The sequence below is a fragment of the Arachis ipaensis genome, chromosome B10 (genome assembly GCF_000816755.2).
Source record: "Arachis ipaensis cultivar K30076 chromosome B10, Araip1.1, whole genome shotgun sequence".
NCBI classification, from domain to species: Eukaryota; Viridiplantae; Streptophyta; class Magnoliopsida; order Fabales; family Fabaceae; genus Arachis; species Arachis ipaensis.
Genome location: NC_029794.2, coordinates 12,116,816 through 12,140,907, shown reverse-complemented (window position 1 = coordinate 12,140,907; position 24,092 = coordinate 12,116,816). Strand labels below are relative to the sequence as shown.

At 33.6% G+C, this 24,092-nt stretch overlaps 2 protein-coding genes and 1 long non-coding RNA gene across 5 annotated transcripts; 1 reads left to right on the top strand and 2 right to left on the bottom strand.

Annotated features, from left to right (window-relative positions):
- Positions 5,998-10,400, bottom strand: LOC107624042 (clp protease adapter protein ClpF, chloroplastic-like). Of its 3 annotated transcripts, XM_016326482.2 has the most exons (9): positions 10,256-10,400; positions 9,465-9,854; positions 9,296-9,355; positions 8,747-8,841; positions 8,435-8,607; positions 7,374-7,486; positions 6,818-6,863; positions 6,635-6,675; positions 5,998-6,402 (listed from the first exon to the last, which is right to left on the bottom strand). In XM_016326482.2, exons 2-9 carry the CDS (start codon positions 9,801-9,803, stop codon positions 6,271-6,273), a joined length of 999 nt encoding a protein of 332 aa, XP_016181968.1. In that variant the 5' UTR covers positions 9,804-9,854; positions 10,256-10,400; the 3' UTR covers positions 5,998-6,270. The 3 variants fall into 3 exon arrangements, with proteins under 3 accessions (XP_016181968.1, XP_020969134.1, XP_020969135.1); XM_021113475.1 differs by lacking the exon at positions 5,998-6,402 and having other exon boundaries at positions 6,675-6,709; XM_021113476.1 differs by lacking the exons at positions 5,998-6,402; positions 6,635-6,675 and adding an exon at positions 6,681-6,700.
- LOC110267419 lies at positions 17,102-17,926 on the bottom strand. Its single transcript, XR_002355042.1, has 3 exons — positions 17,839-17,926; positions 17,460-17,586; positions 17,102-17,388 (listed from the first exon to the last, which is right to left on the bottom strand). It is a non-coding gene; the product is annotated as an uncharacterized LOC110267419 (long non-coding RNA).
- Positions 17,880-23,092, top strand: LOC107623470 (beta-glucuronosyltransferase GlcAT14B). The gene is made up of 4 exons (XM_016325737.2): positions 17,880-18,613; positions 18,741-18,816; positions 19,490-19,605; positions 22,227-23,092. The coding sequence occupies exons 1-4, from the start codon at positions 17,938-17,940 to the stop codon at positions 22,733-22,735; spliced, it is 1,377 nt and encodes a 458-aa protein (XP_016181223.1). The 5' UTR covers positions 17,880-17,937; the 3' UTR covers positions 22,736-23,092.

Genomic DNA, 24,092 nt, shown 5'->3' with positions numbered 1-24,092 from the left:
ACCAAATGATTTTCCAACATTTTCCAACGTGTTTAAAACCAAATCACTTTTCAATAGAACACAATTTAGATTTTCAAGTATCAAATCATTTTTTATGTCAAATCATTTCAAAACTAAATCATTTTCCATATCTCAAATCGTTCCCAATAAATCAAACTCATTTTCAATATAAAAACATTTCCAAATCTCGAATCATTTCCAATAAATCATAATTACAACCACACCAACTCAACTCAAGGATATCAACAAAGTCTAGAATTCAATCAACTAATCTCATCAATGCCAATTTAAACTAACTTCAACAGTATCAATCAATAATTCAGAATTTTCAGCCTTCTCAAACAATTTCAAACCAAACCATTCTTTAATATCAATATATATAAGCCAAATTTTCAATGCAACTCATTTCTCAATATAAATATACCAATCGAATTTCCAAATCAAGATTTCATTAACTATCACAACACCAACTCAATCAATCAAGTAAATAATCACATTCTTTCAAAATAACTCAGTCAACCCATAAGACTCACATAATCACCAAAAATATATTATTTGCATCAATATCGAATTATAATAATTCTTGAGAATAAAATAAGTTTAAGGAAAGCACCCCTTCCTCGATCGCGACTCAACTATGTGGCAAACTCTTTTTCTCTCGGACCATAACAGCGGCAACCACAACCACAGCTCCAAACCACTTTCGCAGCAACCATATCAACTCTAATCGCAACATGCAATAACTGAAACTCGACCCTACGTTACCAAAACTTCAGAATTCGTAACCAAACATAACAGAATACTTATATGCTAGTGGCGAGGGTTTCAGAACAGATATACCTGTTGTAACAAAAGGGAAACGTGGAAACGGAGCTACCGTAACTCCCGTGGCAGTTTTGGTGATGACGGAAAATCTCAGCGACAACTGCAATAACAACGCAGTGACCACAATATCCTTAGAAATTGAAATGATGGAAGCCAGAACAAGAACATCCTTACCAGTGGTATTTTCCGGCGACCACAAAACTCCGGCAATGATGACAGAAGCTCCGGCGATGATTTCCAACGGCCAGCATGGCGGCGGTTCGCGACGGTGACACGTTACTGGTGCCGAGACAGCACCGACATCCTTCACACGTCACTCCCATTGGTTCTCTCTCCCTCGGATGCGTCTTCTTCCTCAACAGCGGCGAAACCAACGGCGTCAAAAATGGTGAGGCGGGCTGGACAGCGACAGCAGCGCGGCTCCTTGGTGCGTCCCTAACTTGCGCATCTCCTCTCTCCATTTGGATGAATGTTTTGAGAAAATTGATAGTTATATTATTAATGAGTTAATGAAAGAGTATAAAGACTAGAGGGACTTGATGTGTTTGTTAGTTTATTACAATGAGCTACATCATGGTCTATTTATAGGTCTCACAAGTTGGTTCATTATAATTTCTAGATATTTCTAGATCTTAGATATCGTAGATATTTCTAGATATTATCTTTTTAGATATTATTTCTAACCACTTGATTTATTTACTTAATTTCTAAACATTTTTACTTAATTTCTAAACTTTTTTATCATAATATCTCGATGTTTAATATTATAAAAATAATATGATGATAAATCTAGAGAGTTCTAAAAAACATTATTAATACCGTTGCTGTGGAAGTTAAGATTTTGCTGAGGAAAGGGTCAAAAAGGTTGGTAATGAGTCTTGAACTTTTATCCTCATTAATCAAGTTCCATTGTAAGTTCCTCGAAGGTAGATTTAAGCAATTTGTCCTTAAGGTGGCCAATTTCTTCGAGTACTCCTTCACCAAGCGGCTCTTATTCACTAACTCCAAGAAGTTCACAATCTCCATCAGTCCCACTAAATGAAAAATTTTATCTCCCAGTTATCCCTCGTACTTGATATATTTCCATGCCTCATTCATTGGTCCTTGGCATAACATCAAAAATCGGCATAAGTCTTTGAACTTGTCCATATACTTATTAATAGTGCAAGAATTTTATTTCCTTTGTTGTCCAAAATAAAACAAAACATATGACTTAAGTATCTGGAATAAATGTGTAGTCTTTACAAGAGGCTTTTCAATCTAACAAAAACACTAAAAATTAAACAAAGAGTGGTCTTTCCAAAAGCCTCACTAAACTCAAATGAAAACCAAAAAATGTAGAATGGAAAGAAAAATACAATGGTTACAAATAAAACCAAAATTGAACTCTAAGCTCGCAATAACTCAAATGACTTTTCATAGAATTTTCTAAATACTTAGCTTTTTTCTATTAGAGAAAAAGTTCCTCAAAACGCACATAAAGCTCATGTAAATTATTAGGAGGTTTGGGTTGACAGGAGGTGAAGAGCTAGATTAGAATTAGAATCTCCTTAGATAGATTACCAAAATTTATGGTTTAGAATACTTCTTTTAGTTTAAATCTGAGTGTCGGAGTTCTAAGAATGTCTCTAGCTTTTCCGGGATCTTATATATTATCTATGTGGATACCTCTACCATGATGAGAACTTCCGGTTCTCATTCCATACGTATTTGTTGTTTTTCAGATGCAGGACATGACGCGCCTCGCTGAGCGTGCTGGATTTGCTTTCTTGGAAGCGAATGCTTATCTTTTGGGACTTATTTTCTGTTTTAGTTTATGTAGTTGGTTCTCCACTTTTATACCTTACGTTGTATATCCCTCTTAGAGAATTATTTTGGAGAAATAGGACTTTTATGTTGTTTATATTTTGAGGGATGTATTTGTATACATATTTATATATTCTAGTTGCCCTTGGCTTTATAGGTCGAGTCTAGAGCTTGTTTATACTTATCCATTGGAATTCTATATACCTATCTTTTGGTTTTATGTATAGGCTTTCTGTCTTATCGTTTTTCGTGAGTGATGCATCTTTTGGTTTTATGTATAGGCTCCTAGCTATATTATCCTTGTTTTGTGTGTGTGTGTGTGTGTATTTTGTTTTTAGAGCTTGTAGCGCCTCACCACCTTTAATTTACGACCTAAGTATAAAGCTCTGTGTGGTAGGATATTACAAAAAACATTACCATCAACACCTTCATCTTCACCTCTATCTTATTATCACCCCACCTCCACTATCATCTTATCCCCACCCTATTACCTAACATAGATGATATTCTTCATCTCCAATTTTATAGTCAATAGATATTTTTAGATAGCAGCAAGTTGTTAGTTTACTCAATAATTTGTTAAGCTATTCAGGTGTGCGCTTGCCATATATAATGTACATCTCTAACTAATTTTAGCTAGCATATGTTATTCACATCATTTATTCTCTTACAATAGTGACCTCTTTCTCTTCTCATTTCTCTATTTCTCAAAATTCTATTTCTCCACTCTGCCTTTTTTCACATACCCTTGTCAACAATAACAAGAAATATGGAAAGTTGATATTTCATTATAGTATTTTCTCATTATTCAAGTAGATATATTAAAACATTTAGGTGACTATATGTTTTAGGTACAAATTTTTAGAACAATTTTTTTTAGAAGAATTGTTATGCTCTGAAGTAAGTATCAAGCAAACAAAGCTTAGTGTAAAGCGTTATGGTCTTCCTGGCCATGGTTCTCTTAATCTCGGCGAAGTGGTAATTATAAGTTAGTCGCATAGTGATATTATGAGGTCAACTAGTAGCACTATGCGAGAAGAAGGATGAAAGAGAGAGAGTTGTGATGGAAGAGAGAGCGACTGAATAAAGAGAGATAGGAGATTATGAGTGATGACAATTTGATTTTGGTGATGATGATGATGGTGGTAGTGGTGGCAAGGTGGGGTGGGTTGATGGGATGAGGTGAGGTAAGGGAATGAAAATGGCATGGGGTCAAGGTGATGACATTAGGATGTGGTGAGGCAGGAGAATGGGGAGGGTGATGATAGTAAAAAGAGAGAATATAATGGTAGATTAGTAATTTTATAAAAAAAAATATTAACCATTGGCTAAATATATTAATCATGACAAACATTTGAGTTATTTTGTCAAATAAAATATATCTTAGAGATCATTATATCATTATCATATTTTAGAATTTATTTTGTCAAAAGCTAAATCTTTCGAGTGCCAAAATGGTTAACTCTTAAATTTATTTAATGATTTATTTTGGTGTTAAATATTTCAAACTTACCAACTAACTTCTCTATTTTTTCAAAAATGTTTATTAGTCTAAATTTATGGGAGTAATTAAATGCTATTATCACACTATAATGAATAACGTACGAGAGGACGGATGCGATGATAAAGAAACGAAGGCATGATGGAGGAGGAGCATAAGAGGGAGATTGGGGATGATAGGGGAGAGGAGGAGGTGGCAGCTATTATGGTAGAAGAGGGTGTGTTAAAGAGGAGGGAGGTTGTGGAATCGAGAGATTGATTCATCTATCTCATCAAAGAGACTAATTGGTCCATCTCATCACAAGAACTAATTCGTCTAGCTTGCAACACATGGACACGTAATGGCCATATATGTGAGTTAACGCTTCATGTTAGCATCCTCCGTTAGTGACTAATTGAGCAACTTTGACAATGAATGATTTCACTAACGAAGTTAACTCTTGGGGATTATTTTATGTATTTTAAAACTAACGAGACTAAAGTGTTCGATTTTAAAAATCTCAATGACTTATTTGGATAATTACTCATTATGACATGGCCAAAAATGAGTAACATTTTTTATATGGGTGTTTGACCAAAAGGATGAAACCCAAAAGAACACCCTAAGAAGTTGAGCTCATATCTTTAAATGGAAACTAAATTAGTAAAAGTGAATTGATTAGATTTATAGTATAAAAAAAATCACCTAGTTAAAAATGAACGAAACTTTATGTCTTTTCAACAATGTCTCATATCATCCTTTTTTTCTAAACACTCTTTGAAAAGAACTTCCAAAGCAATGTCAGAATTGATACCTTAAGTTGTGGAAATTAACTCTCCTTCTTTCACTATTTTGTCTAAAAAATATAAAATAAAGAGAGAAGACTCAAAAGCACCCTTTGACAATTACCTTATTTGGTGATAGGGCTATACATGGTTTGGTTAATCTAAAAACTAAACCTATTTTTGGGTTAGCCAAAAATATAATTTGGTTAATTAACCAAATTGGTTTTATATGATAAAACTGATTATTAACCGGTTAGAAAATTTAAAAATCAGTTTTTAACTGGTTATAAAAATAAAAACTATTTTTAAAAAATAATCAATTTTTTTAAAAAAAACCGATTTTTACAAAAAAAAAAAAAATCGGTTAACCAATTTAAACACAAGAATTGCATAAAATTTAGTTTTGATTTTGGTTAACCACTTTTTAATAATATGGATATAATTTTTAAAATTGTTTTATTAAATAGGTTAACCAAAATGTGATTATAATTTTTTAACTGATTAACCACAATTTGATTATTTTTTGTACACCCCTATTTAGTGACTAATTTTGGAAGAAGATGGGGGATAGACTTAACATTGCCTTTATCAATATAGAGCAATATGTTGTTCCTCCAAATTGGTTTGGTTACTAAGTTAAGAACATAACACTATAAAAGATCTTTTCTCACTTCTCTCATCAAGATGACCATCTTTTTCACTTGCTCTTCTCTAATTCTTCTCATAATAGACCATCTGACAACTTTAAAAAGAAACACATTCATTCTTTTGTAAAAAAGCACATTTATTTTTTTGACATTGGTGAAAATTCCAACACTTATTCTTCAATATTTTTGCATTTTACTTTTTGTGTTGCTTATTTGCCAATAATAGAAATATTTTCCTTAAAAAATTTTTATGACAAATTTACATCCAAATCAATTATATTAATAAGTATAAGCAAATTAGTAATAAAGCCTTCAGGTCAGACTTGTTCCCGAGATTGATTTGGGGAAGACCAAGTCTAATTATGATGAAAAAGGCTCACATTTTAATTCTACATAACTTCCCACTTAAATGAAATTATTGTAACCCAAAAACCCAAAAAAGGACAATAATATATTTCAAAATATAGTATTTCCGTCGTTAGTGCAGTTTATTCTTTCCATAGTTTTAGGTACACAATTATATTTACACAATCACCATTTTAGGATGACTAATGCTATATCCTATATGAACTTAGTTTTGATCCGACGAAAATAGGAACAAATAGCATTTTTACACAATCTTTGTTTACAAGCATATATACATGGACAGTAATATTAGTACTCTCCGCAGTGACTACTATAAAGGCATAAAAAATGAATGTAATCTCATTAGCAATCAAGCCTTCCTTCAATCTTCATCATTTGGGACTTCGTGCCGCGGTCTATTGTACTTCTCTCTCAGTTGCTTGATCGGGATGAAATCTCCAGCAGCATCCATTCCATAAAAGAGGAAAGAGATGTACGGATGATCAAACTTTTCCTGCACATCATTAAAAGCACCATTTAAATCTCGTCCTCAGAAGATGTTATAATGTTCTATCATAAGCCCTATTTAAATTTAAAGGTATCATCTTTATTTTTGTGATTTCTTGTCTTGAAATCCCCCTCCCCAAAACCAAAAACAAAAACAAGAAAAGTTTGCACCAACGGATTGTAAATAACATCATCATACATGTCTTTGAAGTTTCAAGAATTGATCTAGATCTACTCACCATGTCTGGTTGATCAGGGATTACAAGATTATCCTCTGCGACTGCAATTAAGTTAAACATATCAATCTGCAGGTACTTTGTATTCAGAAAGAGAGTATCATGGAAACTAATACAACAGTTATAGTTATAGCATTTGGTTCAATGGTGAGTGATATGCAAAGAATATTAATAAAGCATCTTTACCATATGCTACCAATATGTTAGGATCAGCACGCACGTCGACAAGTACCTGAATGTTAGACAAAAGGGAAACCATTTAGAGACCAGCACAATTCTTAACAATGGACAAAATAAAGACAAATTGATCAACAATAAACACATTTCCTGTGTCAACGGTTTGAAAAGAGGTACTCTTGAAAAGTATGATTTATCTGAAATGTGGATTTGGAATGAAGAGAAACAATTTAAACAAGCAAATGGTCCCCCCTCCCCCCTAGATGATATCACCAAAGACAATCATACAATAATGTACACACAACAATTGGTGATGAAATATATTCTTGGAATAATTGAAGCAACATTATTCATAATATGCTGATTTTGCAAAACAAGATGCACTATGTAGATGGGTATCGATTGATATTTTTACGCTGACTGAACAAATATGGATTGATCAGAATTGAGAAGTACAAGACGAATCAACTGTTTAGAAAGTCAAAGTATAAGCTAAAATTAAAATGATCCTCATGGAAAACAAGAAAACAATATAAATGAAAATTTCATGCTGAGGTAGACGAACCTGATAAAATGGTTGAGCCGAACCACGAGATAACTTCTTAACCTGGGCATTTTCCATCCATGAAGTTGATTCACAACATACTGGATCCATTCCAACTATCACAGCTCTATAGCCTGCCATGAAGGTTGAGTAATCAAAAAATGTGGTGAGGTAAGGTCATAAGGAAATCAAATCTTCCATTTTTATGGGATATTTCACCCAATATGCATGCATTCATATCAGAGACACCAAATTACAAGGTGATGCTAATCAAATTCTTTTGAGTGAATAACACAGATTTGATATCCTCCAAGGCATTTGGGATTGAAAATTATAGTTTCATAATCATAACTATGCTCATATCTTGTATAGTAAGATATATGATCATTAACTAATATTAACATGAAAATATGTTACCTGTAAAAGTAACAGAACCCGACCATACTTTTGGCATTTTAAAGACAAACAATGCAATATATAACCCTAAAACACTAAACACTAAAAGAACTTGAGCACAAACACACTAAACACTAAAAAGGTCATCATAAGTCATTAGTAACCTGTGAAGTTTATTAAGGTGTGTATAAAGCAAATGAGTAATTGTGAAACCGATATTTCAGAACAATGAAAATAAAACAATAGTAGCCAACTCTGATGTGATACCACAATTATAAATGAAAAAAAAAATCAAGCTATGACAGTTGATTATTTGTAAAGAAAAGTTCGAAACTAAAAGACTAAACTGTATCGTTGAATTGCATAGGTAATACAAATACACCAAGTCATACTTGTACCACAAGATACATATGTATTTAAGATAAATATCACTAATAGGTTAAATTGTACCTAATCATGAGATATATATCGTGAATTGTAAGATACTACCATGCTTCAGAGTACAACCTAGTCGCAGCATTGTCATTAGATTCCACTGTAAAATGGAAATGCAATTAATAATAATTTGTCTTATTCAATGCAATCCATTTTCATAAGGAACATTGGTGACTTTTGATTCATGTATTAGACCCCACTTGGTGAAATAAGGTTTAGTTGTTGTATTCAATGGAATGCATTTCACTTACCAAAAACTTTATGTCTCACTTTTTGCCCCAACCGAAATGCAAATTGCACATTTTTATGTGCTAAAGCTTTAGCTGACACAGCTAGAGACTCTGCCTCAAGTTTCGAAATCTCATTGCGTAATTCAGCAGCCAAGGCATAATCTTCATTCTCAATAGCTTTCTGGAGATTAGAACTGCAAGGGCAGACAGAACCATTTGCTGTCAGTGATTAATTTGACCAACACTTTACGTGGAAGATGAACAACGAAAATATATAAATATATAAATTGATGAAAACAAGTCAGTTGGATACAATGGACAAAGAAACCTTACCGAAGAGTTATAATACTCAAAGCTTTATCTTGAGCTTCACTTTTCGATGAGAGTCCCCTTTTTGACAGTTGTTGATTGATGACCTCTGCTTCAACCTTCCAAAAATACTTTTTTATCAAGCAAACTGCAAATAATTCAATGCTACAAGTCATAAAATTCAGAAATATAGATTAAGAGAGACACACTGACACGTGCTATAGCTTCATGTTATATACTTACAGTGAGGCTATAGTCATACGCATAAACTCAAGGTAGAGAAAAAATGCAATAAAAGAAAGCCACGAACAGAAACAGAAAAATGTCAATTCTACTTTAATCAAGCATGTAAACAAAATTCACAAAACTTGGTATCTTTTGTAAGCTATGGCATTGTCCAACAAAAAAATTATTTTTTTTCTTTTTTATTTTCAGCTGCTCAAACCATGCTTTGAAACTACAATCATGCTTGAAATATAACTCAATGCTTAAACACATTGACATGAATTGAAACATAATTTACACACTCAGACCACATTTTAGTGCACAAAATGAAATCCAATTGCTACTAACCTCAGTAAGTTTGTTCCTCAACTGCTTCGCAATGTCATATTCCTCCATGTTTAAAGCATACTGACATTCAAAATTTCTCAAACAAATGAATCATTAAGATAAGCTCCTGAAAATCTAAGCAATGCAATAAATGATTGACTTGCCTATAGAAGTATAAAAGAAACCAGACCTGAACTCTTGTGGCTAAGTCTAGCTGAAAGAAGAACAACAATATATCCTCATTAGCACTCTCACTGTGCTCAGAACTTGCATCCAACCCTTGCTCACCCCTTCCAAATAACCACCCAGCTTCGGCCTTAAAATCACGATACCTCAACACATAACAAGGGTACCCAACTAAGAACAAACTCTGAACACAATGATTCCAAACACAGTATCTTCCATTGACAGAGGCCATTTGGGATCTCCTAAATGGCTTAAAAGGTTTCATCAAAGATGGGGAGAAAAAACCATATTTCATGCTCTTTCCACAATTTGCCAAAGTGCTCATTGTCACAATTTGCACCATCCCTCACCAAGAAAAAAAGGGTATGGCAGAAAGAAAATTACAAGAAAACACCTGCATTAATATCAAATTTTCAATACATGAAAGGGAGTTATGAAGCTTCAAAGGCATATAACATGCAGTCTCAAACCCTAACCACAATAATAGTAAACCAATGAAAGGTTTGCTTTTGATTTTGATTTTCCTATCTAAAATTAGCATAATTTTGGACCAATTAGACTTCATTTTAACAAATTCTTATCCGAAGGAGATTATTGATGGCTGAACTCTGAAGTAGAAAAATAAATCTGCCTATTGTGCGGACCAGTACTTTTTTCCTTTTACTTTCTTCATTTTTGCCAACAAGAAAATAAAAGATTGGGTGGTTCAAATGCATCATCCATGAAGCTATATGCAGTGAAAATTTCTTGGAGCAGCAAATTATATTTTCTCGGGAAACAAAGAAAAAAGATTACCACAAGAAAGCAAAGAAGAAACAGTTGGAGCAGACGAATTTGAATGGTGTCAATGGCCTCACAGAATCAGTAAGGGAGGAAAGAAAACTACGGAAGGTTGAAACTTGAAAAGAAAAGAGGGAGATTGCGGTGACATGGGTTTCATTGGCGAACTTCTAAAAGGAAAAAAAAAATTTAATGACTCTTAAAAAAAATTAAAAAGAAAAGTAAAACTAACGGTAAAAGAAAAGGTAATTTTTTTAATCTCTTAATCAAATTTATTAAATACATTTTTAGATACAAATTGACAAATTTTAGATACAAATTGACAAATTTTAGATACAAATGGATAAATACATTCTTATTCTATGTTTATAATGCGAGAATATTAAAATTATCATAAAAATTTATATAAGTTTATTCTCTTGATTAACTGCTATTCTAAAATTACATTAATTAATAAAATTTATATATTAATATTGAGATATTGTTGTTTGAAGTATATATTTTATAAATATCAAAATAAAGTGTTAAATTATTTTTTAATAATTTTAAATTATTTATTGTTTATTAAAAAAATTATTCTTTATAAATTTTTAATAATTTATTATTATTAATTTTGAATTAATTTTAATATATTCTTACTAAAATAACATACAAATATTTGTTGATAGATTTGAAATTACTTATTGAACAAAGTAAATTAACAAAAACGATTAATAATTACATTCGATTTAATACACTTAACAGCATATTATGGAAAAAAACGAACAATACATATTATGTTATTTTTTTATTAATTAAATTATTACAATTTAAATTAATTTTAATAAAATAACTTAAAATTATAATTTTAAGTTATTTTATTAAAATTAATTTAAATTATATTTATCTTAATTTTAAATTAAAAATTTTATAATTTTTAAATTTTAAATTATTTAAATAAAATTAAATAAAATAAAAAAATCAAACCAATACAACACTATTTAAAACATTATATCAACGTTATTTTTTCTTATATAAAAAGTCACAAATTCTATAATTGGATCGAATTATATCGAATTTTCAAAAAATTTCATGTAATCTAAGTCATACTTTTTTGTCTTATAATCGAACAAAATCGCACAGTAAACACCTTACTTTTTGTGCGTGGGCGAGACTGGTTGCAGGCAAAATCATGCCATGTGTGGCCCTTTTGTGCGCGCGAAAGCTTGGTCAGTGACTCAGTGTGAAAACACTGCGTGAGAGTCTTCTATGTGTGTGCATGAGTCGTCGCATTTTTGAACCCTAACACTCATCTCTCTTCTCCCTCTCATCGCGCAGGAGTGCCTCCCACACCCTACCTCTTCTCATCTCCCATTAGCTCGCCTCTTACATCACTTACCTCAGTTTCAGCCTTATCGCCCTCACTCTCAGAATACAGAACCCGTAGCATCCGTTATTTTTTTTTTTCTCTGCCTCCATCATCAGTCCTGACGACATTCCGTCGACCACTTCTGCTGTCTCTAACTCCAACGATATCACAGCACCCTTCTTCATCTTCTCTTCTTCCTCTGTTCTTATTTCATCGTTCCAGGTTAATTATACAATCATCTTTTATTTCTTTGTTATTTAATCCCCTGATAGTTAATTGTAGGTTGCTTAGGATAATTTTTAGTTAGTTATTGGAATGAACTTAGATTTAACTTTTTTCAGTGAATTTAGGTGGTTAAGATAGAATTAGACTAGACTATTAGTAGGGTTATGCAAAAAAATTCAGATTTTAGATTTTAAACCCAAAAAAACCAATATTAAATGAAAAAAAAGTCCAAACCAAATTATATCCATTTTGGTTTTTTAATCCAAATCATTTAAATCCTAGATCCGGATTGAAATTTAGATGCAAAATTAAAAAAAAAGATTAACTATCAAAAATGCCTCCGAGTTATTTAAATGCTGACAAAAATACATCTGAATTTTATTATTGACAAAAATATCTTTAAATAATTTAAAAACGCGACAAAAATGTCCAATAATAAATATATATTTTCAAAAAATGTCTTAAAATTGAATTTTGATGTAATTTTTTACAATCATAATTAAAAAAATAAAATATTATTATTTTTAAAATTTGGTGATTTTTTTCTAAGTATATATTTTTTTTATGATTTTTTAAAAGTATTATTAGTTGTTAACAAAAAAATTACAAAAAAAATATATATACTTAACGAAAAATCACCAAATTGTAAGGATAATGATATCTCATTTTTTCAATCATGCTTACAAAAAATTGTATCAAAAATCTCTAATGTATTTTTTGAGAAATACATATTTAATGTTAGATAATCTTGCAAAAAAAAACTAACATTAAATATTAAATATGTATTTCTCAAAAAATATATTAGAGATTGAATTTTGATGTAATTTTTTGCAAGTATGATTAGAAAAATAAGATATTATTATTCTTAAAATTTGGTGATTTTTCGTTAAGTATATATTGTTTTGTGATTTTTTAAAAGTATTATTGGTTGTTAACAAAAAAAATTATAAAAAAATATATACTTAACAAAAAATCACCAAATTTTAAGTATAATAATATCTTATTTTTATAATCATAGTAAAAAATTGCATCAAAATTTAATTTTTAAGGTATTTTTTGAAAGAGTAATGTTATATGTACACCAAAATCAGCCACTAAAGTCACCCACAAGTATAAAATATATGTTGGAATATAAATACACATTAAAAATAAATTAAATTATTGGCTAGTTTTAGTGGCTAATTTTAGTGTACAAATAGCATTTTTGTTTTTGAAAATATATATTTACTGTTGAATATTTTTATTGTATTTTTAAATTATTTGAAAGTATTTTTGTCGATAGTAAAATTCGAGTATATTTTTGTCAATATTTAAATAATTTGAGGACATTTCTTAAGCTGAGTCCAGTTCACACTTCACACACACAACCTCATGGTCTTCTCCTTTCTCTTTCTAGTTTCTTCTACCATTGAAACCAGAATCGTTACCTTCCACTGGCGCTTATTGTCTCCATTGCAGCTGGCACCGGAGCATGCAGCTGGCACCACAGTTTCATAGCTGCCACCACCACCACAAGCGCGTTGCGTCTCTGGTCATTCCTCCGTTGCTTCTGCTCTTGCTGCCGCCGGTGCGCCTCTTTGGATCGTGGTCACGCCGCCGCTTTGTTCCGCCATCTGCTGTTCCGCTGTCCTCCTTTCTACGCCGTGACCCATCTTTGTTCTTCTCTGTTTTCTAGGTAGCGTTCGTTTGCAAGACAGAGACCAAAAGACAGAGACAGAGAGACAGAGACAAGAGACAGAGACAAAAATAAGTATTAGTATTGTGTTTGGTGTGGAAGTGTACAAGACTGATTTATGTCTCAGTATCCTGTTTGGTTTGAAATAAAAGTAGAGACTAAATATTTAAAATTACAAAAATGCCCTAACCCCCAAATCCAATTTCATTTTCCTCAGCATGCAACCCTAATCCCCTTTCTCCTCTCCTCTACCCTTTCTTCTCTCCTCTCCCGTGAACGAATCCTGGAGTCTGACCCGCCGCCGATAGCACCTCCAAGGGTCCGAACGACAACGACGACTTTCCAATTCTCCATTGATTCATCTCGTGGCGCCAGTTGCTCCCCTAGGTTTGTGACATTGCTGCCGTTTGCGCGCCCGTGGGTTTGCGTCGCCACCGTCTCAGAGCTGTGCCTCTGGTCTCCACTGTTTTTCTGTCAACCGACCTGGTATCTTCTGTCAATTTAGTTTATTTGTTTGTTAATTTTGTGAAGTTCAAAGTTGATAATTTCATAGAGAGATTTTTTATTCCCTCATTTTCTGATTTGTGAAACCCTCATTTTCTGATTTGTCCTCATATGGATGAGAATGTGTAAATCCCTCATTACCTGATTTGAGATTTGCCCTGATTTGCTTAAATTGCTGATTTGTGCTTCATCAATTGTTGAAGATTTCTGAAGTTGTTATATACGAATTCTTATTTGCCCTCAGTTGTTTTATATTTCTGATTTATGTGTCATCTTTTTTTAAGATTTGAGAATTTGTGATTGCTGAGTGTTGATTTCATGGTTTGCGCATTATATAAATTTTTTTTACCTTACTTGTGCTTGTTAATTGCTGATTTGTGAATTTGTAATTGTTATATTTATAAATTTATTTATGATGATTACTGTATAGAAAAAGAAAGAAGATGATTTGAGAACTATTTATCATAATTATGTTCTTATTATCACTCTTTTTCCTTATCAAAATTAGTACACACTGGTGTGTTATCTTGAATTGGAAATGTATTTTTACTATTGTCTAACATATTAGGAGTGTAAAAATTTATTGGAAGAGCTAGAAATACCAACATTAGATTTTAAATATGACAAAGACATCTCTTCCTTGGAAAGAGAATGATCCCTCTCCTGGCCATCGAATTGTAGCATCCGCCGCCCCTTGACTTGAGAAGACGTCTCCCTCCCCTCCTCTACTTCTTTTTGTACATCATCCGAAACTGAAATCCAATATTTCCTTGAATCAAACCATGATAGTTTATAACAACAATTTCTAAAGCAAAAAGAACAATGTAACAAGATGCAAATATCGACAAGACATCAAAACTGAACTGCCTTACCACTAATGTCAACATTGTATACCAAATCATCACATGCCTTAACTGGTGTAGTTTCATCTTCAAACATGTAGGAAATATCTTGAATTGGAAAATTTGTTATGATTAACTTCATTAAATAATTTTATTTAGACTTGTTGATTCATTCTTGTGTTGTGTTATTATTTCTTGATAACTTGGTAAATGAATTTTGCTTACTGTTACATGTATAGCAGCCTAGTTAACAATGGTTTCCACAAGTAGAAGATCTATAAATGGTTCGTACGGTAGCGGGAATGTAACGAGGGAATGTTTTTGTGAGTATGGTTTAAGAGCTCCATTACAAGTCTCAAATAGCATTGCCAACCCCGGGTAGAAAGTATTACGCCTGTCCTGTAAGACGATGTGGATGGTTTAGACGGGCAGGTCCAAGTATCCAACATTTTGACATTGGAGATGATCGCTCTTGTCAACTGAATTCTAATTTGACGACGATCGAATGAGTTGAAAATCTTCATACTGATGTTGTATATCTGAAATTGTTAGCGTTCCTTTAACTTGTTGTTTTCTATAGTCTGTGTTGTCTTGCTCATAGTATTGTTGTTTAAGTTGTAATTTGACTTTTGAATTCAAATAGGCAAATGACAAATTGTAATAACTAGTTTGAGAAAATATTTCAGTATATTTCATTATTAAAATTAAAATGAGTACAGGTTCAACATCTCTTCTTCTCTTTCTCACTCTAGTCTTTTTTACTTCACCAGTGCTCTCACTATATTCTTTTCAAATAAAAAATAAAATGTTGGTACTATCATTCATATACCCCAAGGAACCAGCATCACATTCTTCTTCATGCTCTTCTTCTATCTGATCACATATGTTCCCTTCAGTAAGTTCTTCTTGAATTTGGAGCAACTCACACAAATTAGCAAAGGCATTTATGTTCATTCTCAACTCCCAAATACAATTCCTATCACCCTCACCAACAATACGCTCTAAAGTCTCACGTCTAATTCTACTATTCATTCTTCCGCCAAACGATAGTTAGCCACTAGTTCTATCCCTAAAGTAAACAAATAGCGTAAGCACAAAAAACAACATCAAATCTTCATGCTTGGATCTCATCTCTTCATAAAAATACACGCATCGCTTAATAATTTTCGACTACTCCATTTTTTCCTAGCAAAGTCATTACATTAAAAAACGCATAAACATTCAAATAAATCTAACACTTCTTGATGCAAAATCTGCTATATCTTCTTAGAACCAAAAACAAGATCAAGAAACTGGAACCAAAAGACCGTTAACACTATTTACTTCTCAATTTTAATTTATTTTCAATTGGAAATCAAAACAGGAAATACAATAGAAACACACATTAAATGAAAATATCGATTTTTCTCTCTCATTTCATATACTGAAAGTGACTTTTTCAGATATTTTAAGCAAATCAAAGTCTTCCAAAAACTGTTGTGGTTTAGATTGTGTTAAGAGTTATTACTTCGAACCATCCATGATTATCATACAAATTATATTAATGTCGTTGAGATTATTCATCGTAAGAAGTTAACCAAGAAAACGTGAAAAGGCTATTAGACTTGTGCAGATTCTGAAAAAATAGTTGGGCTTATACTAACTAACAAAATCTTAACAAGTCACGCAACTAAAAAGAAAAAAAGTTAATTAGACTTGTGGAGATTAAATAATTCAAATGAACTTAATAATCATTAATTTTGAAGATTCAATAGACTCAAGACTATCGTACCTTTTACCCTTTAAGCTAAAATAAAAATTCTACTTCATTTGATAAGAGAGGGGTTTAGTAAAGATAACAGTAACTTAGCCAACTCCTAAAATATGTTAAATTTGCAAAACTGATGCTGATTAACATGTTCCCCTAACAAAGTGCAACCCAATTTCAAATAAAGTGCTTGGTGCAGTTGTATAAAATTTATTAGCTATAGTTGAATATCAAAGTATATTACTGGAGTGCCACTACTCTTTAAATTACAACTAAGCTAACAAAATTTTCATCCATAGCAATTTTAGAAATCACCGTGAGTGAGCTGGTTATAGCCACAACAATCATACATTTACAAAATAATTTATACAATTTCACATTAAACAGACGTAAATTATGTAAAAAGAGCATGAAAAGTTCAAAATCAAAAGCTGCATAAACATGAATTCCAAAAAAATCAAGTATGACCAAGACCAATTCATAAGAAGCACAGCACAAACAAAATTAATGAAATAAGACATGAGAACATAGAACCAAATCCATAGAAGCTATCTCCGCATCTATACATTAGAACAAAGAACCGAATCGCATTGAAGAGAGAAAAAGAAATATTCTTTCTATGCATCTAGTAGAACAAAGAACCAAATCCACAGAACGTAAGTTGCGACATAAAAAAACGAACAAAATCAGTTAAAGAAATTTGGCCATAACTAACCTAGGTTACACAACCTATGACGACGGCAAGGAAGTTGTTGAACTCGACAGCAACAGCGGAGACTCTTTCAACTGGGTTCCTCGAACGTTGTCCTGTGAAGGAGAAAATGAAGACATGAGAACTCGTGGCCTAGGAAGACGAACTTCGACGGCGACTCACTTACTTTGCGGTGGTTACGACGGCGGCAACGTGGTGGTTGTCCTGACACTGGCAATGCAGAGGCTGCAACCTAGACTTCGAAGAACAAATGAGAAGATGGAGTGAGGGGCTGCTCACACTGAAGCCCTAATCTGATTTGAAGAAAGGGTAAAGTTGACATTAGTTAATTAGGATAGGAGTATTTTAGGTACAAAATATTATTAAAGTTTCTGTTTTTGTCTTTAAAAATCTCAGTCTCTAGCATCCTTACTTTTTGAAAATACTGGAATACTAAAATCTTTTAGACAAAAACACAAATTTAAGTATTAATCTCTAACTCAATAAATATAATACTGAATTTTTGTCCCCAAATCTCAGTTACAGTTTCTGCAAACAAACGTTACCTAAGAAACCAGAAAAACCAAACTTGGAAACTTCGAACCACCGTTTTCCAGCTTCCCGTCAAACTTCACAAAGAAAGAAAAAAGAAGAGACCCAAAGAAATGCAAAATTCGGGTTCAACAGCAGCAGCAGCACCAACGCCACCACAATCACAACCACCACCACAACAACATCAGTGGTCTTCAATCCTCACCTCAAAACCCATTTTCTCCACCCTCTTCTCACTCAGAGACCCTAAACCCAACAACAAGCCCACCCTCCTCCTCTACACTTTCCTAGCCATCTCACTCCTCTCCATCACCTTCATCTTCTCCCTCTGCACTTCCTCATCCTCCACGGGCCCACATTCCGGGCCCGACCCTTTCCTCTTCCCGGCCCACCAGGCCCACAACCACCGCATCATCTACGACTCTACCAAGGCCAACCCTCCCCCTCCCTCCATCGCCTACCTCATTTCCGGGTCACGTTCCGATTCGGGTCGGATCATCCGACTCCTCCACGCCACCTACCATCCCCTCAACCAGTACCTCCTCCATCTCGACCCTTCCGCTTCCCATGCGGACCGCGAGCGCGTGGCTCTCACTGTCCAGTCGAACCCTATTTTCAAAGCCGCACAGAATGTTCATGTTATGGGGAAACCCGATTTCGCGTACCAGAAAGGATCCTCGCCCGTTTCGCTTGCGGTTCACGCAGCGTCGATACTAATTCGGTTGAACTTGAAGTGGGATTGGTTTGTTAGCCTTAGTGCTGATGCTTACCCGCTTGCTACCCAAGATGGTATGGTATGGTGTATTTTTATTTGCTGCATTTGTGGCTCTTTTTTTGGGTTCGGTTATGTATGTATTTGTTTATATGAATTGGTGCATTGATTTTTATTTTTTTTTTATTTTTTGTGTATTGTCAGATCTTCTTCACATCATGTCATTCCTGCCTAAAGATATGAACTTTGTGAATCATTCAAGCTATATTGGCTGGAAAGAGTAAGCTAATGTTCAGTTTTATGCGTTTATTGTTTTAAAATTGCATTATACTCACTAGTGTAGTGCCTATTGATTCACTCTTTTATGTATTAAATATGTATAAAAATAATAAATGTTGGATTAGTTGAGTTTATAATTTGACTACTGGAATTCAAATCTTGGAAATAATAATTCTTTTTTGTAAATTATATATAATGAAAGGTATTTTAGGAAAAAAAGTTAGACATCAACACTTTCAAAATCCTCATTATATATAGTATAGATACAGATACTCAATAGAAGTATAAGGGAAGCCTGGTACGAAGCATCCTGGATTATGGAGAGTCCGGAAAAGGACCATAGCCAAATGGATTATAATGCAGGCCATCTAACTTGGCTAATTGGCTTCAATCCATGTCTTCGAGATTATATAAAGACAACTCAATTGTTGTTTCAAAGTTCTCCTTCTGTTAATTGAAATTTAGAAGGTAGGTATTTATCATGGTTAATAGTTTCTCACCATGATCCCAAAACTAGCTTACATTATGAAGTTATTTTATATTTGCTAGTGTGTGGAAATTAAGTCTTTTTTATTGTTTGTAGTGTTTTGGAGAGGGAATTGCAATTCTCAAGTGTTTGATGCTGAATGAACTATAGTCGTGATACTTATTTTTCATAGCTTTTAATGCTGTAGGTCGAGGAGGTTGAGACCCATTATTGTTGATCCAGGCCTGTATCTTGCTGAAGGGACTGACATGTTTTATGCCACTCAGAAGAGAGATCTCCCTAGTGCTTTCCGCGTTTTTACAGGTATGATTTTGTTGAATGCCTTTGCTCTGAGTCTGCATGTACTTTTAGCTTTTCATGTTATTGGTAATAGAGGCTATAAACTTCAACATCAATAGAAAAAGATATGATTGTGATTGTTGTTAAACAATTGACATAATTTTCACTTAAATCGTGCTTGATGTTGCTATCTTCACAGGTCACGTTCCGATTCGGGTCGGATCATCCGACTCCTCCACGCCACCTACCATCCCCTCAACCAGTACCTCCTCCATCTCGACCCTTCCGCTTCCCATGCGGACCGCGAGCGCGTGGCTCTCACTGTCCAGTCGAACCCTATTTTCAAAGCCGCACAGAATGTTCATGTTATGGGGAAACCCGATTTCGCGTACCAGAAAGGATCCTCGCCCGTTTCGCTTGCGGTTCACGCAGCGTCGATACTAATTCGGTTGAACTTGAAGTGGGATTGGTTTGTTAGCCTTAGTGCTGATGCTTACCCGCTTGCTACCCAAGATGGTATGGTATGGTGTATTTTTATTTGCTGCATTTGTGGCTCTTTTTTTGGGTTCGGTTATGTATGTATTTGTTTATATGAATTGGTGCATTGATTTTTATTTTTTTATTTTTTGTGTATTGTCAGATCTTCTTCACATCATGTCATTCCTGCCTAAAGATATGAACTTTGTGAATCATTCAAGCTATATTGGCTGGAAAGAGTTAGCTAATGTTCAGTTTTATGCGTTTATTGTTTTAAAATTGCATTATACTCACTAGTGTAGTGCCTATTGATTCACTCTTTTATGTATTAAATATGTATAAAAATAATAAATGTTGGATTAGTTGAGTTTATAATTTGACTACTGGAATTCAAATCTTGGAAATAATAATTCTTTTTTGTAAATTATATATAATGAAAGGTATTTTAGGAAAAAAAGTTAGACATCAACACTTTCAAAATCCTCATTATATATAGTATAGATACAGATACTCAATAGAAGTATAAGGGAAGCCTGGTACGAAGCATCCTGGATTATGGAGAGTCCGGAAAAGGACCATAGCCAAATGGATTATAATGCAGGCCATCTAACTTGGCTAATTGGCTTCAATCCATGTCTTCGAGATTATATAAAGACAACTCAATTGTTGTTTCAAAGTTCTCCTTCTGTTAATTGAAATTTAGAAGGTAGGTATTTATCATGGTTAATAGTTTCTCACCATGATCCCAAAACTAGCTTACATTATGAAGTTATTTTATATTTGCTAGTGTGTGGAAATTAAGTCTTTTTTATTGTTTGTAGTGTTTTGGAGAGGGAATTGCAATTCTCAAGTGTTTGATGCTGAATGAACTATAGTCGTGATACTTATTTTTCATAGCTTTTAATGCTGTAGGTCGAGGAGGTTGAGACCCATTATTGTTGATCCAGGCCTGTATCTTGCTGAAGGGACTGACATGTTTTATGCCACTCAGAAGAGAGATCTCCCTAGTGCTTTCCGCGTTTTTACAGGTATGATTTTGTTGAATGCCTTTGCTCTGAGTCTGCATGTACTTTTAGCTTTTCATTTTATTGGTAATAGAGGCTATAAACTTCAACATCAATAGAAAAAGATATGATTGTGATTGTTGTTAAACAATTGACATAATTTTCACTTAAATCGTGCTTGATGTTGCTATCTTCACAAACTGCAGCATCAGTTTTTCTGAATGCACCTAAAGCTAAAGCTTATGCTAAAATAGTGATTTCATTTCCAGTAAGGTGTATCTGGTGCAATGAAATTATGGAATTTTGCTTTCAGATACAGTAGAGGTGGAATATAGGATAAATTAGAGTTCTGAAGGAAGCTTTGGAATCACATGGTTTCCATTTATGAACTGAAATAGTGTACGGAGAATGTGAGCTTAGCAAGATGAGCAGTAGAATCTGGTTAGAGATGAAAATTGGAAATGAAAACCATAAGCAAGTCACATACTGAAGTTATCTTGGTGCCCCGTGTACCTTACTATTAACTAGTGTCTGTTTATGTCTTTTTCAGTTTGATGTACTATCTTTGAAGGGTGATTGTCTGTTTTATCTTACATAATCCTGGCATGTTTAGGTCATCTTCCTTGCCCCAACCATCATAAGTTACTTCTCTTAACTTATTTATATGAGTAATCTTATCTACTGCAGCATCCTCATCTGTGATATTCTTCCTTTTGGCTGTGATTGCAGTTCACTGCCTAGAATTCTGATCCATACAACATTGCGGGTCGAAACTCTGTTCCAATAAAAAAAAACTTTATCTTCAGCCAATTATATTAGAGTATAGATTTTAAACTATAAATTAGCTACTACTTATAAATACTTGACATTTTAACTGATCCATTTTTGTTGCTCTTGTCCTTATCTAAACTTTACTTCAATTTCTTATCAATTTATGGGCTATTTTTGGGCTGTATCCTCAAGGTTAATCCCTCACTTTAGAGGAGCCAAATCCTTTGTTTTTGCCTTCTCTTCCGTGGTTTTCTCATAATTGCTTAAATTACTTGATATTTTTTGTACCATTTTTTTAAAAAAGAATTATTATCATATATATAATTTCATCTAGCAATATTCTTTTTTCTTCGGAGATAGTTGTGTTAATTGTACTAACTCCTTTTTGTGTAGGTTCCTCTTTTTCTATCCTGACTCGTTTTCTGGAGTTCTGCATCTTGGGAGCAGACAACCTCCCACGGCTACTGCTGATGTATTTTGCAAACACACCCTGGTCCCTGTCCAACTATTTCCCTTCTGTTCTTTGTAATTCACGTCAGTTCAACAGGACAGTCATAAATCAGAACTTATTATATGGTATGTATGACAACCATCATCACATAAGTGATCCTCGACCACTTAATTCCAGTGATTTTGATGACATGATTTGCAGTGGAGCTGCCTTCGCTCGGAAATTTCAACCAGATGATCCTGTGCTTGATCTAATTGACCAAAACCTTCTGAGACGGAGTCCTGGATCAGTTGTTCCTGGTGGATGGTGCTTAGGTGAGTCTGGAAACAGCACATGCTTAACATGGGGAGATGCTAATATTTTGAGACCTGGCTCAGGTTCTCAACGAATTGAGAAAGCGATAGTCAAATTGCTTTCAAATGGCACTTTTCGATCGCATCAGTGTGTTTGAATGGACCGACTCTAGAACCATTTTACTCACTGTAGGTCGGTAACAGAAGAGAAACACAGCTTGAGAGAGTTTAAAAGTTGGTAAGATCGAAGAACCAGTTGCTTGGTGGTGGTCCTATCTATTGTAAATCTTGTGCCAAAGTCACGGTATGAATATCTTTTGGGTCGTCCTTTATACAAGTTAGGTGAGATTGCTGATTCCATTGACTAAAAGTTTCCTTTGCTAACTCGGTGGCATTTTTTGTAATTTAATTTGGTTGTTAATATGCATGTGTTTGGCTTAGAAATGTTCAGATTTGTTAAATCATATGAATTCTAATTTCCTTTTTTCTCGGGACTTTGGTCCCTAGTTTTATCATATGATAAGTAAACTATCATTTCTATTTATAAATATTATAAATATTTAGAATGTTGATAAATATATCTTAAAAAATGAAATTAATTTTGTACCTATGAAAGATAGCCTTCAGTTAACAAAAATACCTGAACTTGTAATTATTCAAAATTCTTAGACTAACTTTTTGAATCTAACCTACCCCACCAAATTCTAACTCTTCACCATCACCGCCACTCTAATTCCGAATCCTTTGCCACCATCATCCAAAATCTTCCAACTCTCATCTCTAGCGACTACCACCACCGCTACCATTGTCACCACTACCACCACTGCAGCCTCCTTTCCTTTACCACCAAATTAGTTAAGGTCCACTTCAACATTTATGTTACTGTTGTCGTCGTTGTTTCTGTTCTGGTCGTTAACCGTCGAATCCTTGGCAGTATTAGAGAACGAGTAGAGCATATAGTAATCTGCTAGACCTGTGTCCACACCAAAACCGTACGATAACCGCAATAGCACTAGCAACCAAAACAACGACAACAATGATAATTTTCACAAAGACAAATAAATCAAACGAGTAAGAAACAAAAATGGTCGACAAGAAGATCTCGCGAGATGAAGTACAATATTATCAAAGCCAACCCTAGGAGCCAACACTCTAATAATTGTCGCATCTTGATATGAATACAAAGCGATGAAGCAAATCAAAAAATGAAATTGGAAGATTTAGGTAGCGTTTGTTTTGAGGTAATGAGACAGAGACTGAGACTCAGTATTATGTTTGTTGGTTCAGAGACTGGTACTAAAATTTCTGTCTCTGTCTCTAAAATTTCAGTATTTCAGTACCTCCAAAAAGTAGGGACACAGGGGACTAAAATTTTTAAGGATGGAGACTGAAACTTTAATGACATTTTATACCTAAAATACCCTCATTTTAATTAATTAATTCTGTGCAAATTAAATTAGAGTTTTATTATTGTTTCAATTTCTGTCTCCCATTTTACACCAAACAGAATACTGA